This window comes from Squalius cephalus, assembly GCF_949319135.1.
Source record: "Squalius cephalus genome assembly, chromosome: 20".
Classification (NCBI taxonomy): Eukaryota; Metazoa; Chordata; class Actinopteri; order Cypriniformes; family Leuciscidae; genus Squalius; species Squalius cephalus.
Window position 1 is genome coordinate 26021002 of NC_137141.1, and position 19228 is coordinate 26040229.

A 19228-nucleotide genomic window follows, 5' to 3' on the forward strand; every position below is an offset into this window, starting at 1 on the left:
GTTTTTTTTTTGTCTTTTTTATGAAAAAAACATTTAGAAAATATTAATGGTTATTTGACATGTTATTAAAATTTCAGTCATACTCCATTCAAGCAGACAAGAGTAGTGGCATGACTAGCAAATAGCTGCCAGGGGACTTACAAAGATGGCCTCCGGGCAAACTGACTGGCTTAAGGGCTTTACCCAAGCCAGCTTCTGATCCGTTCTGTTGATCTGTTGCACGTTCTGGACTCGACATGATCAGTCTTTCACGCTCAGCTGGTTTGGTCTGAGGATTGCTGAGGAGTTACGGAGGGATCAATGGGCGGCTGTAAATCCTCCAGCCATTGTGATGGCTATTGATTTAGTGCTCAGAGGCTGTGCTATCTGCTCCATGGCACTACCACAGATATACTCTCTCATATGTGCCACTGATGTGCCCTGGGGTGACATCTCACCACTTTAGCACTCTCTTACAGACACAACATTACATTAGTCTGTTCTATATAAACTGTTTTGTTACTGAACCCTAGAGCTGATGGACTAAAGAGTCTCTTGGATAATTACTCGAAAAATTATGTGGTGGATGTCTTTCCCTGCCGTGTCTTGCCTTTTACCTTTTAAATGTTCTATTTTAAAGCCTACAATAGGCAGGCTCCATTTTGTATGACAACATGCCCCAATGGTGATAACACGGGTTCAATTGTATTTTTGATATCCAAGATTTTAAGGTCTATATAAACACCTATTCTGTTGCTGTACTTAAAAATTGTGAATATAAAGTAAAAATTTACATAACTAACTCTGGTCTCCCCAACTGACTTTTAAGTGGAGCATAATACAAATAGAACAAGGAGAAGAATACTTGGCCAAGTTGAAACCAATAGTTTTCAATTTTCCAGTCATTTTTAAAGTCTGTTGTGCAGAAACATATTAATGGAGATAATACTGACCTTAAAGAGGCTTCTGTGAGGAAACTTTCCCACCAGGATCATTGAAGAATACATCTCCATAAATCTACTGCACCAATACAGACATACAGTATGTAGACCTGCTTTCTTGGTAGATGGGTCATTGCTTTAATAATGCACTTAATGCTTTCTGGTACTGAGGGGTTTGAAGCCTTGAATACAGACCCACAGGTGAGCTTACAGGGTTTTTCTTTATGATGGCAAAGACCTCTGAATATGATGACCTCTGTTTGAGTAAAATATAAAGGCAGTTATTTTCATGTACAGTATACAAATCCAATTCATGCTGTTTAAGACAAATATACACTTTTATTATAAAGACATTGTATAGACAACAAAATGAAATCATTGTTTACTAATTTAAATAATTAGGTTTTACATTATTTTACATAAAAAAGTATATATATATATATATATATATATATATATATATATATATATATATATTTACTTTCATGTTAGGCGTGTTTTAATGTTTTTAAAAGAGGTTTCTTATGCTCATCAAGGCTGCATTTATTTGATCCGAAATACAGTAATAACTGTAATATTGTGAAGTATTATTACAATTTAAAATAACTGTTTTATATTTTAATATATTTTAAAATATCATTTATTCCTGTGTTGGCAAAGCTGAATTTTCAGCTTTTAATTTAATACATCCTTGCTGAAAAAAAAAGTATTAATTAAAAATCTAAAAAAGAATCTTACTGGCCTATTTTTCTTACTGAGTATTTTGAATTGTAGTGTATCTGTAAAATTATTTCACTTTTTATGAAGTTGAAAAAGTAAACAGTCAATTTTAAATATTAGTCAACTTTGGTAAATGTAAATAAAATGCAAGAAACAATTAAAGGTGCACTATGTAACTTTTTTGTGTGTTCAAAACGAACAGCCCTAACATCCAGACCTTTAAATCTCAACTTAAAACTCATCTATTCACCATGCTAAATAATCATTTTCCTCTATACTTCTCTGTCTTCCACTTTTTCAGTATTTGTGTTACGTTTACTTTATCGAAATTGATGTTTTCTCTGATTCTATAACTTCTCATGTTAATTATTTGTAGTTATTTGTTGTCTCCATCTGCTTTTCTGCTTGTTTGATTGTTATAATAAGCAGATTGCTTGTCTCTTTGTCCGTCAACTGTTTGTATTATTTTGTGAAGCGACCTTGGGTACTTGAGAGGTGCTATAAAAAATAAACATATTATTATTATTGTGAAGGGTCATTTCATTATGGTTGTTGTAGCGCTGTGCAAGAATTTTTTTTTCAAGGAAGTACCATGTCTATTAATGGGTAAAGCTACAGTAACGTCTACAGCTAGTCAGCTAAAGATCCTTTCCATCTAAACTGGTTATTTCTCTTAATCCTAGTAGTGAATGTTTTATGAGCAGTAGGATAACCATTTTCATCCAAAATACAACCAAAAAAAATCCATGCAGTTTTGTTTTTTACCCGCTAGAGGGCCAAAAGTTTTAATGTGTACCTTTAATTAATATTTTAAGTTTTAAAAATGACTTTTGTAAATGTCTTTTTTTTTTTCACGTAGCCCTAGCACTCTCTCACCCTGGACCCCAGTTTGAAAACCTCTAGCACTACAATATCAGCAGAGGAACATGTTCATAAAAGATTTTCAGTCAAATACTAAGCCAGCATCTCCCAATAAATCAGGTTTTCTGTCTGTATTTGATGAACTCGTAAACATTTTTCACCCTGAAGTACTTTCTTATCTGCATTATGTCCCTGAGCTGCAGAGGCTGCTGTATTCCATATTTTATGAGGGGTTCAAACCCTCCGCCTGCGGTAAACTGTCACTATATCTGGCACTGACAGTTAGATGGCTTTTGTGCTCTTACACCTTTGAAAGAAGATGAAAGCGAGGCATCATCCCTGTGTACCAAACACCTCGGCTTCATTAATTAGTCTGATGCATCTCCCCGCTTGCACACACCGTTCAGATTTCCAAGAAAACTCGGAGTCGTGCCCCCTCGACCCTCTGCCCCCCGTCTGCAAGAGAAAAGACTCAATTTATCCAATTAAAAAGATACATACACCAAGGCAATTCTTGCAAAGCGCTCTGTAGTTCTGCACTGTGGGTACTTAGCAAGGCCCCATTGTACATCAGGGTCCTCAAGGGTAAAGCGGTCTGCTCCATCTCTGTGAAGGATGGCTCAAGTCTGTTTCCAGCCGAGTACCTATCGGGGCCATCACGTCAACGCCTTCTCTAATGGCCTCCTGTCTAAATGAGCAGCGGTGGAGTGTGCAGCGGTGCCACACTGACCCTGTCGCCATCCATTAGGCACAGTGCCTTTGGAAACACTGTCTGCCTGCGCCACGCTCTCATTTGTGGCACCGCAGTACCATGTTCATCCCCAGATGGAAGCTGCCGTTTTGTAACAAGTAAAGAGGGCTGGGACTGGCTAGGATGTGTACTGGAAGAATGACTTTGGACCTCCAGGGATAGGTCTAATCAGGCTTCTGACTGAGAGGACTAGCAGACAGCACAGTGATTTTGGGCCTGCATCTGCAGCACATTAGCGTAACGCCAACACGAGGCACGTGCTGAGCTTCCACACAGCCAGCCAACTGTGATTTCTGGGTTGCCACGTTGAGTAGTTCCTTTGATAACGGACATAAATTATAAAACAGTTATTAGAGAAATTATTACAGACAGCACTTGATCATCATAAAATTCATTTACATAAGACAAGGGACCATATTTGTAGCCAAATGGTAAATGATTTACAAATCCCGATAGCCTGATCTCATTAGGCATGTTTACACATGCAGGAGTGTTTACACATACATTTATATGCTGAAACAAACAATATAGATGTACTGGATGTAAAAGGTAAAGACGTTTTATGATTCAGTAATGATTAAATGATGATAGAATCTTTTAGTTTTGGATAAAGTGATGGAATCCTTTGAAACGGGTTGAATCCAGCACCTGATAATCACATGGAAGAATGAAACCTTTGTGTCAAATAAGGTAAGTGTGTTAAATAAATGGGATGAAGCTGAACATATTTAATTACATTAAAATCCACTATTTATTCCATTAATTCAATATTCTGTTAACCAAAAAGGATTTGTAAGCATTTGTGGATCATGTAAAATCCGGTAACACTTTACTTAAAGCCTTTATGCATAATGCATTATAAAGGTATTCATAATGTAGCCTACATTATAATGCATTACATCTTTTCATAAATAATTGTCACCAAAGTTAAATGCATTATAATATTTGCAGATTCCTTGTTACATCTGAAACTGGTTGTTTGTTGTGTTATAATGCATTTGCTTTCTTATTATTCATGCGATCATACAATAAGGTGCATTACAAGGCATAATTAATGCACTAAAAGTGAAAACAGAAAATATAAAAAAATCTCATTTAAAATATTAACAATATAGTTACTATAGGTAAATAATAGTAAATATTAACAATAGTTATTAACAATAACTATATAGTATATCAATGATATTCAAGTGCTTCAAGCAAAAATCTCTTAAAGATAACCTCACTAACCTAGAAAACGTTGGAAGATTCAGAGATTTCCACTTTGTTTCCAAGCAGACTGATAAAAAACCTCTGTGTGCACTTAATCAGGGAAGTACATATCAGCTGCTCAGATTAGAGCTTGCCAGATGAGAAAGTACTTTCCAGCTTTGTCTGCAATATGCATTAAACAGTCAGTGAACGCACTGTGGTCGGCAAGATTGCCATCGGAAGCTGAGACTACTGTGTAATTGTAAAGTAATTGCGACCCCAAAAGACTTTTGTTTTTGTCAAACAACAGGGAAGCCTATTTATTGTACAACACAGAGCAGATAAATAGATTATTCTGCAATTTCATTGCTTTGAAAAATCTACTTTCAGATGCAGTGCAGAACCACGTTACACATAAGTGTGAAAATAAGCAACCTATTAATATTGATGACAAAAAGAAAATGAGTCACTTAGACCTGTTTCACACCTCTGCAGCATCTAATTATTGAACCCACCCACACCAGCTCTTGGCTTGACATTGGTTGAACCTCTTGACTATAGCATAATTATAACCTGGAATTTCAGCAACACAAAGCTTAGTTCATTTAGAGCACACATCAGGGAAACGGACTCAGCGAGTCTGTGTGTTTGCGTTCCCTCAGTTGTAAACAGCCATTCTGGCCTAGATAAGGAGGCCGAAGGTAATGGAGAGAAAATCCTTTTAGAACTCGTCATGCTCTGTACAGCGTCTAGATTAGGATTTCTGCTTATAATCCTAATGAAAATCAGTGTTGGAAATGACTTTCTTAATCAGCTAATACTGTGGCCTGTGCCAGCTTCTTTAGTTTGCCCAACAGCTCATGTTATCTTGCACACCTAGTTTGTTTACAGCTTTCCAAATGTAATTGAGACCACACCAACTGACTGGTAGAGGCCTTGAAAGGCGAAATCCTCTCATGTTATGAAGCGCTCAGTAAAACTGGGTCTGAATATCAGCAGGGAGCTATTTGATTTTTCCCAAACTTCGATCCTAACTTTCACAGGTTCAGAAAGCAACAGAAAGAATGACCTACTTTGAAAACTGTGGGGCATTCTGCAAATGTCTTCCATTTTCTCTAGCACACCGCAAAGTTCACAGAAATAATAAGGGGTCAGCCATTTGCTTGAGTGTCAGTCATTAGAGTTGTTTTTCCGAGTGTGGCTTGATGCGTTTCATAAGACGAAATTCCCTTGAAAAAAGTTTCTTTATTGTCCAAAGACAAACATTCACATTGCAGCAGGCATTTTTAAATACATAAAAATTGACTGCAATATATTCTCTCTTTAATGCAAAACTCCACACAAAAAGCAGGAAACCAAAACTCTAATATGTTCACCTTATTTAGGGACTTGAAATGCTGTTTGTTCAGTTTTATGTCAGTATCCCAGAGCATATAATGGCACAAATAGTGTGTTTATCTCTTAATTGGTGGGATGAGAACCACCCCCTCTATTGTGCTGGCCTGTCTCTGCAAGTCCACTCTCATATTTCGCCTCAACCCGTCCAGCTGCCATTGCAGTACAGCCTCCCTCTCCCTCAGCTCGCCCAGAGCCGTCGATGCCTGGAGCTTCCCAGCTGTCACTGCCAGGCCAGGCTCTCCGTTGTGGAATATGTGAGGTGGCTTTGAGGGCTGTGGATCTTGGAGACATGGCAAAAAGCCACTTGATGTGATTGCGGGGGTGTTAGGAAGATGTAGACCTTCTAAATAACCTGCAACCTTCTTCTCCACCTCCATTCTCTGCCTATCAGAGAGCTGGGAAGCCCCCTGACGTCCCCCCTAATGAGAACGAGAGCTTGCTAAGACTGATGATCTCAACAGACTGGAATACTGATCAAACATCAAAAAGATACTAATATCAAAAAGAAAGGTATTGCAGCAGCCCAGATGATCAAGTACGTGGGAGTATAAATGTCAGTGTATATCTTTTGAATCACAAGGAATATGTTTAGAATTGATGTGAAGAAAATTCAGTCTCAGACATTCAGAATAAGACCGCAGCCATGGCAGGCGGTCATTTATCATTACAGGTTAGATCTGTGGTTGGAACCACATCACAAAGACCATCTAATTATCCATCGGACCCACCATATCGAATTTTCATACAATGAAGTGTAATTTATTCAGGCAATAAAAGAATGCAATGATGAGATGACCTAGTTTTCATAATTCTTTTAGCTCTATCCTCCCTCATTATCGGGATATTAACACCTCTGAAGTCTGCTGGTAGAACCTTTGAACAGGTAATAAAACATGATGTTCCACATGCACAGAACAAATCATTTTCCTTGGGGAATTGGAAGCTATGAAAACCCAAAGAAAAGTAATAATAATAATAATAAATATAATAATAATAATAATAGGTCCTTAATCAATGAAATAAATAGAAAAAAAATCAATAATTTGTCACTTATTTTTTTGTGTATTGTTGGGACGGATAGAGAAATAAAGGATGATGTGATAAACACATCAATGTGTGACTGAGTTTATATAAATCTTAAAACTGAGACTGTCAACATCTCAGGCACCAAAACTGACAAGAACTAGAATTTTCAAACTTAATGAACTTCATGCAGTGAAATACTGGCCTTATTATAAGTTGAAGCCTTCCCGACGGCACTTATGCAGGTCTGGCGGGTCGTTACCTGTGAGGCGAGTGTGAGAGTGGACTGCTCATTTCTTCTGGCTCTCAGGTCTGTCTGCAGCCTTAGCAGCATCTTGTCAAGTCGTCTGACTGCTCTCCTGGTCTTGTTGCTTTGAGGACATCTCACCATGACAGCCCGCTCCCCAGGCGGCCAGTCGGCAGGCTCCACCTCGGACACATCGGCGAGGGAGCTGTCGATCACGCTGTCCTGCACGGAGACAATGGCATGAGTGCAACAGGTCTGTCAGCAAACACTTCTGCATCAATTGAGATGCACTGTGCTCAAAACCCATGCCAGATCAGTTAGTTCTGCTAAAAGAAATATATCTCTTTGGATTCATTAACTAAAAAGCTATCAGAGGGCTTTGTTTGCTGCAGGTTCTCATTTACAACCAAAACATGCATACTCTGTAGTTTTTTTTTTTTTTCATCAGGTTTCTCTTTAATGTGCAATCAACCACAATTCAACTCGGTTTTTACATTTTTTGAAGAAAATGAGGGGTGCTACTGCTTAGGCATGCAAATGGCTAAAAGGGTGTCTTCAGATCTGTACTGTAGTTTGACTAGGGTGTCATAATATTGGGAAAAGAGCCCTTAAAGCTTATAATCAAACTAAATCTGTAATCACTGGCTTCTGGCAACGGTCTGCGCGTTTTAAAGAAAAATGTTGAAGGATTTAGATTTATGAGATTTCGACTCTCTTGTGAATGGGCATACAGCCATTGCCGGAAGCCAGTGATTATAGTTTATAGAGTTTTAAATATGGATATTTTTCTTACAAAAACCCACAGATTTTCTTCAGAAGGCATTTATTAACCAATTGGAGTCGTATGGATTACTTTTATGATGGATGGATGTGCTTTTTGCAGCTTCAAAAACTCTTCAATGCCATTACTAAGCTGTGAAGAGCCAAGATATTACCTATTATAACTCAGATTGTGTTAGGCTGAAAGAAGAAAGTCATATACACCTATGATGGCTTGAGGCTGAGTAAATTATGGGAAGGTTTTCATTTTTGGATGAACTATTTCTTTTAAAGTTTCTACTTTGTTGTCAACAGGTTTAAACACTTTTCATTACAAATAATAAAAAAAACTATTTATTTACATATGTGCAACCCATGATACAGTGCCATGCTTCACCCTGAAACCTGCAGATCGTATATGTATTGAACTAAATTGCAGCCTTTGTGATTTGATAATCATATATAAAATTCCAATATCATTTAGTGATATCACGATTTCGATTTAATTCTGACATATGATATCATCCAGCCCTAATGACTAAAAATGTCATTTCAAAATTGACCAAAATTTATTAAATAATACAAGAAACGGTCAGCAAACTGTCCACTCACTGATCATAACCGGTAATGTTGGGGTTTATGTTATCAGTGACATGCTGACGCACAGAGTTTGTCTCCGAAAATCCATCTTGTATGTGCATGGTTATCATAAGGATGCCTAGGTACGAATATTAGTAAGGTTAATATTAGGTTATTTGATCCACTGGGGCAAATTACAACAAAAGAAAAATCAAAACTTTTCAAGATTTTTCCAGATTCCTTATCCAAAAGCAACATTAGCCAACTATGGTTGCATGTTCCATTGTTAGCGATTCAGTGTTTCCCGAAATCATAGTTCCAACAAACATTCGTAAACAGCACTGCAAAGTTGGAACTACAGTTCTCGACCTGCGGTTGTTAGTTGTTAGTATGACAAAATAGTATGACATAATACATGGATCATGCTCTTGAGATAAATAAAGTTAATAAGATTTAATATCATTCCATATGTAAATCGTACGTTAAATGATATAAATCGTATGTTGAACCAACGTAGTTTGAATGATGAATGTGTGGTAAGGATACAACAGTTTCGAGAAACAGTCATGACTTGCTAGTTAATTTCTCCAACGATGCATCATACTTTGGTAGTTAAGCAACGAGTTACATCATTGAACAGGAAATGAAACTTAGATTGTTACTTCTGTGTTCATATAAGTAAGACCAAACTAATAGTAAAACATACCAAACATACACTCTTGTGATTGGCTGTGATTTTTGATTGATTTTGTCTTGTATGGAAATACAAATTGCTTGTAACATCACATCTGGTTAGGCCATGGTGTTATTGCGAATGGGCCTTAAGGAGTTTAGAATAAACTAAAAACCCTACGTATCAGCAAAAATAACAGCAAGCACGACTGATTGCTTTCTTGTTAAAACAGTTCTGCTACAACATGTCCCAACACTTCAGAATAACCGTCAAAGTGTTTTGGGTAGATTATCCAGTTTTCTCAAAGTCAGACTTTGTGCAAGAACCTCCAAAGAAAATCGATTCTTTAAGAACCTGTGCTATTCAACAGAGGCTCAACCAATAGCTGAAGCTTAAGGCTTGCTTCCATCACTCTTGTGTGAACAGTGACAAAACAATCCTGCCCAAATACCACTCCATCCCCAAAATGTTTGGCTTTCATCAAGGACTATAGATTTCCCATTGACGCGTTGGGCATGCTATTTGATTTCCATTCCTTTTCTTCCTGTTCTTTGGACCGGGGAACTTTTGTCTGCGTTTTAAAAGTCTAGATTGAATTTCTCACTAAAAGGAAGCAAAAATTGGATTAACAGGGTTTAATGTATTTCTACAACTCAATTAGATAGTGGTTATTGTAATTCAGTGAAACCTCTCAATGTGCTTTATTCTGATTGTGTGACTTTTATCGACTTCTAATGAGGTTCAACATAACAGAATTGTAAGAGAAAAGTAATCATTTCAATAGACTGATGCGCTGGAAGTGGGAAAACAAAAGCCCTCCACCATTTGTCAAACTCAAAGACACCCATGAGCTCACCACTCTTACTGAATAGCAGTTAAAACATCTTTTTACTTCAAAATGCACACTGAAAGTGAAAAATGAAACCCCAGCCAAGTGCTCAGGACCCACTCCTGCTAGCCAGGGACTTCTTTACAACTTCATTTCAAATTGGAGAGGAGCCAGCGTGAGTGAGGGCTCTTGTCTGCCAGATTCAGTGTCCTGGAGCACCAGTGCATCACTGTGAGTGACAACTCAAAGCTGGGCAAGGTTACTGCGGGAAGACCGCCAGTCTGGCTCTCAAACACTGGGGTAATATACATATTAGATTTAGTGTCATTGGTAACTTTTCAGAGTAAGCTAATTTGGCTGTGTTGAAAATCTCCCGCATCTTTCTCAATGAACTGGTCATGCATAAATACCTGGGGCTAAACAGCGATGTGACAGCGTGAACAAACAGAATATCAGATAAAGGAGTGCGAGTTTGAATCTCAAATTCATTCCTGCATGGAACAAAGCAGACGTACCATCCAGCACCAGAATAAAGGCTCATGGACTTTCCAATCCAGATACGCCTCCAGAATTCCATTCAGCGCTTGTATCCGCTCCAGCTCCTGAAATAAAATGTAACAAGAAATCCTGATTACACGCAGGGTAGCACTGTTGTTTTTAAAACAATAAAACCGCAGTGGTTCTACAGTGCAAGCACAGTTTTGTGCACACTTGGCAGCCGCTTTGATCTGTACTCAGGGGCAATATTTTCCCTGTAGGAGCTTGGCTAATACCTCACATCTCTGCGGTTAGACAGAAGCACTCAAGGGACTTTAGGCTGATAACTCCTCTCAGCACCCCACACAGGCTGAAGGGCAATGGGGAGGGAGAGATCCCTGAGCTGCCCACCATGACTTACACGGCTTGAGAAGAGAGATCTATTAGCCTGTGTCTGAACACATCCCACATTGTATAGGTCTAGAATAACTATTATTAAGAAGCAAGACCCCCGGACATGCAATTTAAAATCTGCAATATTTGCTCATGGGTGCTTGGCTCTGCTCCTAGTTTGTTTTAAGCCAATTATCGGAGCCACACTATACATGCCACATGACTAATTATTGTAAAGTCTGATTGGCTGATATCACCAAAAGAATGTGCAGTCCCAAACCCTTCACTAACATGAGCAGTGAGCCCTACAAAAAAAAAATTGGAAACTGGAAATACATCTAATATAATAGTGATGCCATTAAGTTGACCAATGATGTGTCAGTATGCAAATTTCATGCCTGCTACACGTGTTACTATTTGTAAGTAAGGCAGTACATATAACACTCCTAACCAGGTGCAACATGGCACTATTTCAGGGAAGAGATTTGTTTCTTAACACTGAACCTGGGTTTGCTGTGCAAATACACAAAAACAATACAATCAGAACATTTCATTCCCATTAGTCGATTCTGGGGCTGCACGATTTGGGGAAAATGTCATATTGCGATTATTGAGGTCAATATTGCGATTGCGATATGCGATTGCGATATAATAAACATGAGTCAACTTCCTTGGTTCTCAAGGAAAATGCACACACAGATAATGCTGAAATGTGTATTTCTCAACTCAAACTAGCAACTGCAACTAAATGCACTAAACTAAATGTGTTTTCAGATTAAAATAATATTTTTTACCAAATTAAATAATGACATCTTTGCATTACTGCAAACTTGTTATTGACTCAATAGTATAAAATAAATGGAACAATAAATAAGAACATTTACATGCTCATGAAAATAAGATATTTTTTAACATTCTGTCCAGACAAGCAGGGACATTTAAGCAGGATGTAACATATGCTTTGTCTAAACTCAGTCTGTGGATCATTTTTGGTGTAAGTGTATTGTGATTGTCAAAACATTTGTTAGCAAAACAGAATTTTGTTAAGTTTAGTGACAACATGTTACAATGTTTACATGATACAATGACTGGTAGGCTACTGTTTTTATTATTGCTTGACACAACTTTCACGATTTCACTTCAAATCTTGTGAATCAATATCAGATTTATTTGGATAAATATTAGGTACAGTAGATACAAGTAAATTTTTCTCAAGAAAAAAAATCTCACCTAATGCTGTAAACATACAGAGAGCCCTGTCAGCTGGTATTGTTATTATTAAAGATTAAAAATAACAACTCAAATTAAATATGTGGTTTTTACTAGGCTACAATAACAACATTACAATATTTTAATGATATTAATGATAAACACCACATATTTAGCAAAATACTCCTCTCTCTATGTATAATTTGTCTAGCCAACTAATGTGATATCAAATGGCTTTCCTGAGGTAAACGTTATGTGACATAATTGTTCTCCAGCTGTTTTATTGACCTCTTTCCGCGGTTGAAAAACACTGATTGATCGATATTATGTATGAGGCATAAACATTTCAGTAAGTTGTACTGTATCTTTCAACACACCTATTGTTCATTCGTGTTTATTTACTATTAACTAGTAAGGAGTACGAGATGTTTGGTTCACGACCATGATAAAATTGACAGAATCTGAGAGCTGAGAATTTGTTCCTACCAAAAGTAACCTGCTCTGTCTAGTCTGTCGGTGTCAGTGTCCTCTTTGCTTCACGATTATTCTCTGCGATTTTTCTGTGCGAGAGAAAATGGATGTGTGGCGTGAGAGCAAGTGAAAAGTGTCAATTGCGTGAGTCTCACGCTGAATACGTGAGAGTCGGCAGCCGTGCAGCACTAGTCGATTCAAAACAGTTTAATTTGCTAAATAACTTTTTATTAAATTGGTTTTATTACAATTAGTTGCATTAATTTGATCAAAAATACAGTAAAAAACAATTATTTTGTGAAATACTTTTACAATTTAAAAACACATGATTTCTGATTTTTAAAATATAATTTCATGTCAAAGCTGAATTTTCAGCAGCGATTACTCAGTCTTTAGAGTCACATAATCCTTCAGAAATCATTATTTTATGCTGATTCGGTGCTCAAGAACATTACTTATCATTATCAATGTTGAAAAAAGTTTGTGCAGCTTATTATTTTTGTGGAAAATGGATAAATGGATAACTATTGCTGTGTATTATTAAATTTTAATGGGTTCTCATGAATAAAAACATAATTCATCCTGTTCATGTAGCAAATAACTGGAAAAAATGCAATGATTGGGTTTACTGTATTATACTTCTTGCACTAAACATTTTTGCCTCTACTTGCTATAATTGCTGTTCGAAATAAACATTCCTCTGATTAGGAAAAAAAGAATTCCAAGACCTAGGTAGCAGCATTTAACAACAACTCATAATGTCTCTTTTTCTCATTTTCACTCACTTTCTCTACATCCCACTCATCCTTTTTCACACTTTTTTAAGGCACTCTAAACAACCTGCCTGACAAAAACAGCCCCTTCGTTAGATGTCAGGAGGGAGACTTTTTCTCTGAGATAAAATACTCTTACAAAGCCTCTAAAGAGCGATGGAAAAAGGAAGGGAAAGAGGAGAGCGTAGGCCTTTTGACTTTAAAGATCAAGATCCACACTCTTCAAACAAGCAGGATTTCCCACCTTGTCAATCTGTCACACCAAAGAACAGGGCGGCACATAGAGGTGGATGCTTCATTACAGCCTTCTCCAGAATAAGCCAGGGGATGAAAAACACATTGACAGCTGCGTGCAATCATTCGCCGATTGAAATGAGCTTGTTACCTAGCTTACGGCAGTTATTATCGAGCGCTGATCACCATATGCTCTGATGACGGATAGAAGCACTTAACATACACCAAAGGAATACAAATGCGATGAGAAATCTCTAGAGAGAATCTAATTTAGTAAAAGTGTCACTTGTCATGTAATAACAATGATCAAGAACTGAACTCATAACATTTGCCTAGTGTTTAATGCAGAAATCGTAAGACCTACATGATCTCATGCCAATATTTCATTAAAATGTTCCAGTGTTTTCATGTCACCTTGTCAAGTGCACTTGATGTCGTGTTGCTGTGATGGGAACCAGTGGCATGAGGCTGACAAGCAGCAGAGGGGCTGATATTGGAGATAACCTAGAGAAGGCAATCACAGGATATTATTTCATTTCTGCATTTACATCCAAATATGCTGTTTTCATAATAGTTTTTTTAGGCTATAATGTGTCGAGTGACTTGCCCTATGTGTGAATTTAGACCCCTCTTCCTGGGCAGAAAGTAAGCTCTTCCACTGGAGCCTCAGTTTCCCATATTGCCACTGCAGTGCCTGTAGTGCCTGATCCGTCTTTACTGTGGCATCCTCTCCTGGTCCACATGTCACAACGTCATCCTGTCCATGTGTTAAACCTTGAGGGATCTTACATGTCCACAAACATATTAGGAAAAATCATTACAATAGCTTTCAAGCATCATTTTATTAGTGCTGAAACAACACCTAGAGGCAAAAAGAACAAATCCTACAACACAAAAATAAAGATAAAGAAAATCTTCAGTAGATTAAAAGGTTTTATGATATAACCTCAGGGGAGACAAGCTGGTTTCAGGGGAGATTTTGCTTTTGCTTTGTTAAACCCATAAAACAGAAATCACAACTTAGGGCTGTTGAAATAAAAAAATAAAAAAATAAAAATATTGTTTTGATCTTTTTTCTTTCTTTTTTTGTTGTTGTAATTAACAGCATTCTTTTAAATACTTTTAAAGTGTTGCTTTCAGCAATTGTTTGGAAGACAATCATAGCAATATAAAATAAAACTGTAAAAATACAGTTAAACAGTAATATTTGTGAAATGATTACAATTCAAAATAACCTTACTATTTTAACATGTTTTAAAATACAATGTATTCCTGTGATGGCAAAGGTGACTTCGGCATTATTACTGCGGTCTTCAGTGTCACATGATCATTCAGAAATCATTATAATATTCTGATTTCGTGCTCAATATACTAATATGCTGATTTATGTGCACATATATAAAGACACCATACAGATGTAGATGAATGCAGCACTTGTTTTAAATGTTTCTAAATGCTGGTATCAAATAACAGATCTTGATTTTTTTAACCAGTTTGCTTTTTTTTAAAATAATGGACATTTTATTAAACTGATGATAATATATGCTAATCAAAACTAGAGTTAGAAAGAACACATTTCTGGTTTACTGTAATGACTATTAATAATAATAAACAAATAATAAATGAGTGGAAAAAACAGATCAGGGTGTTCTGAGTGGTTGTTAGCTAACTAGCTTACTAGACAAAAGAGCAAACCTTTAAAGCTACACTGTGTAACTTTTTTAGTTGATTCTTAGCAAAAAACACTTAGTTCTTTCAAAAATATATGTGCTCATTAATGTATATTTACTTCTTTCAAGTAATAAAGTATTCTTTTAAGTTTATAATCTGCCATTGAAAGTACATACGGGTAAGGGGTTCGAATGCCGGTCGCCATGTTGCCCCTCCATCTTGAAACTACATTAGCCAAAGAGGGACATGCCTGTAAATTCAAGCTTCGCCTTTTGCGTTTTTCACTCAGTGACACCGTGACGAATGCGAGGGGGAGATTACTCGCGAGCTCGCGAGTGCCGGCAGATTTGAAAGATAGTGTGGTGTGTGTGTGTGTGTGTGTGTGTGTGTGTGTGTGTGTGCGTGCGTACTCACATTTGAAAGAGAGAATTAAAACGTCAACGCGACAGACAAATCAGCAAGACCATAGTCAATATTGGAGTAACTTTTCCCAGATGGAAAGAGCTCATGAGGAGAAAAGATTTTAAAACGGGCGCCGAGGTTGCCTGCTTTCTTCTCGACAGGTAATTCAGCCTGTTGTAATTAATTTGTGTAAATTCGAAGTTTTATAGTTGCTTGTCTAACCATAGCATGGTTGTGCATAACGCCAGAACGACCTCTAGTATAACTTCATCCTCGCGTCAATGGTGAAAAAGTTTTATTTACCTTGTAACATAAATCTGTGCTGCGACGGATCACAGGTAATGAATAGTTTTAAAGGCGCAATTTTTTGAGCTATATATAAAAAAGGACACTGTATGTTTTAGTTATTTTTAATTGCTTTTACTTTGTACACATTGTAACGTTTAGCCTAATCTGATTATGCTGGGATAGCCGATTCCAAGGGTGACGTTTACCTCCTGACATCTGTCCTGTAGTTTTATTCATTTTAGACGTATTGTTTATTATTGTCATGGACGAAGTGATAACTGGAAGCCATGTTAATCTTGGAATAATACGGCCACCGTAGGAGTTAAAACGCCCTCGGAATTGAGAGGAACAGAAACTAAAATTCACTGGGTAGTCATATACAATTTCACCGCTAGATGGGGGTAAAAATCACACAGTGTAGCTTTAAGTCTCTGATATTCTGGTTTGTAAATATGACTTTGTTTGGCCAATACTTTTTAAAAGTAAGTCTGTGAGGTTTTTTTTTTTTTAATTTAAAAAAAAAAAAGTATCATCAATTAGGTGACAATCAAATCAGAAATGCTTCGATTCATAACAGCCCACTTCTCCTCAATACACCATACCATTTGGGGTATCACTCATGATGACTGTAGCACAAACCGTGTGGGATGAGTTACAGGCTGATGTATACTTAAAGGACAAGTTCAGTATTTTACACTTAAAGTCCTGTTTACAGATCGTTTCTGATGGAATAGAACGGTTAAGATTAAATTTTGGACACATGCTGCTGTCCCAAGAATTTTATGTTTCTTTCGCTTTCCCCCCCACCAGTAGACTGGTTGTATAGGTGCACTGGAACACTCCTTCCTAAAACGCATTAAACTTTCGTTTACAAAGACGTGAAACTCACCGAGTGGTCAGGGTGTTCACAGTTATGTTCACACAAAAATCGCTGCAAAAGATGCTTTCCAACAGGTGTTTTACCATTCGTTGTAAAACTGTGGACCTATTTTTCCAAACGCCTCACACCCGAACATTCTTCCGTTGAGAGCTTGAATAATAGACACTCCAGCCCAGTTGGTGGCGATAATGCACCTTTGCAAACAAACCACTGGCATTTCATTGTTTGCGATCCGCCGTAAAAAAAAAAAAAAACAAGAAGAAGAGGAAGAAAACAACCCCTGAACCCCATTTCAGTTTCCGGCGCGGAGTAATACCGTACCTCACAGCACATCCAATGCAAGTCAATGGAGTTGGACAAAAACTACGATAAAACCTGTTGGAAAGCATCTTTTGCAGCGATTTTTGTGTGAGCATATCAGTGAACACCCCTGACCACTCGGTGAGTTTCACGTCTTTGTAAACGAAAGTTTAATGCGTTTTAGGAAGGAGTGTTCCAGTGCACCTATACAACCAGTCTACTGGTGGGGGGGAAAGCGAAAGAAACCTAAAATTCTCGGGACAGCAGCATGTGTCCAAATTTTAATCTTAACCGTTCTATTCCATCAGAAACGATCTGTAAACAGGGCTTTAAGTGTAAAATACCGAACTTGTCCTTTAAGGTTAATATAATTAAGCCTTGGTATGAGCAATAGTGATGCTTGACTTAGCAAGCACCATTGAAACAGATGAAACTGACACTTAGAAAGTCTCCATTAGATTAAAGTTTTAGGACTTAACCAATTAGACTTTTAAAAAGAGTGAAACAGCTTTAAAATTGATCCTAAAAGCAAACAGGATTTTATGCATTGTGTTCCATTCATGATTGCTTCTTATTAGAAAGTCAATTAGATTAGTCAACCAAGAGCAAACGGAACCACAAGTTATTTGTTTAGTGTCTCAGTCTTGTGTAATGTTCTTAGGAGGCCGTTGATATGATTTCAATAACAACACTGTAGTTTTTTATTAAAGAAAAACAGGTCGAAATTCAATGTCCTGTCTGTGTGCATCACTGTGCATAAACTGCAGTGTTAATCTGCTCTCTGCTGGCCTTATATAGAATAACACTTGATATACTAACTTGACAACTATTCATTTACAAAACCCTACTGTTTAGCATCAACAGAGAAACGCAACTGGTAAAATTAGTCATCTCTCCCTTGATCAAATCAACAAAACTCAAGGTCTCACCGTTGGTGCAGATGAGAGCATGTCTAACTGATGAACCTTCTCTGCCAGCAGGAAGTCCAACAGATTCCCAGATGACAGCACCCAGCCGAACGCCAGGAGCAGGTCTCGGCTCCCCACCTCGTCTATGTGACTGGGGGGCCGGGGCCCCAACACCCACGGGGCCCCATAGCCACAGTGCCACAGAGCACTCCTCACAAACAGCCGCTGCATGTCTGCAAGCACAACACTGTTGGTTGTACAAACAATAATGAATAACGCATGGACTGCATTTATGGGCAATGATAAATTTTACCAAAGTCTTTAGAGTCCTGGCAGTGGCACGCACAATCCAGTGCAAAGGCTCTCTGCAGAAGCCTACTTAACAAACTCCACATGTCCAGTGCCTGAAAGCAAAGCATATTTATGAGCACACTAAGCAAGGTTTATCTAGTTAACAATGACTTATCTATCAAATTATCCTAAATCAAATTAAAGAGAGGGAGAGGAAGGGAGAAAGAAGTGGTAACGTTACCATAGTACAATAAGGGTATCAGATGGTTACATATAACGTTATATATATATATATATATATATATATATATATATATAATATTTACATAATGTTACCATCTGTATATATGTGTGTGAATACTTTATTTTAGCTGCCTATGTTATACAAGTCAAGCACTTTTGGAGGGAAATAAAAGAAATGTAGACCCGTGTAACAGTTAAGTTAGCCCTTACCGAATCTTCTCTATTGAATTTGGCTCTCCTGAAAGCTTCGGCTGTCGGGATCGACTCGACGCTTAACCCAGACAGTAGTTTGCAGAGAGAAGTGATTACTTCTTTCACTTTAACACTCTTTTCGCGCTGCATTTTTCTTCTTGTAGTATGTTGGAAGCCTTGACGGTCGTTAGGCAACAGCCACTTCCTAGTTGGGTGATATTTACCATTTACGCCATTTGATTAGTTGCTGTTTTGGCGCGTTTCATGATTGACGTGAATCCTGACCAATAGGAATTGTAGGCAGCCCACCACGATAACATCTGCATTAAAAATGCAGAAATACTGCAACACTCTTGATTTATTTTGTATATTTCATATATGATACAATTGCTATATATTTAAAATGTAGAAATGAATTCTCAAAGGATCTGAAGTAAAGGGAACAGCATTTCCTCATATTTTGTGATTATGTTACGTTTATGATAACTGAGTATTGAACTGAAAACACAATGATACGTCACACAATAACACAATAAGAACTATAA

At 37.4% G+C, this 19228-nt stretch overlaps 1 protein-coding gene across 2 annotated transcripts; it reads right to left on the reverse strand.

Annotated features, from left to right (window-relative positions):
* Positions 1-4741: 4741 nt before the first annotated feature.
* Positions 4742-18915, reverse strand: tedc1 (tubulin epsilon and delta complex 1). Of its 2 annotated transcripts, XM_079854106.1 has the most exons (8): positions 18702-18915; positions 18271-18361; positions 17979-18190; positions 14116-14292; positions 13923-14012; positions 10467-10553; positions 7127-7333; positions 4742-6260 (listed from the first exon to the last, which is right to left on the reverse strand). In XM_079854106.1, the coding sequence occupies exons 1-8, from the start codon at positions 18831-18833 to the stop codon at positions 5898-5900; spliced, it is 1359 nt and encodes a 452-aa protein (XP_079710232.1). In that variant the 5' UTR covers positions 18834-18915; the 3' UTR covers positions 4742-5897. The 2 variants fall into 2 exon arrangements, with proteins under 2 accessions (XP_079710232.1, XP_079710231.1); XM_079854105.1 differs by lacking the exon at positions 10467-10553 and having other exon boundaries at positions 5676-6260; positions 18702-18908.
* Between the last annotated feature and the right edge of the window lie 313 nt (positions 18916-19228).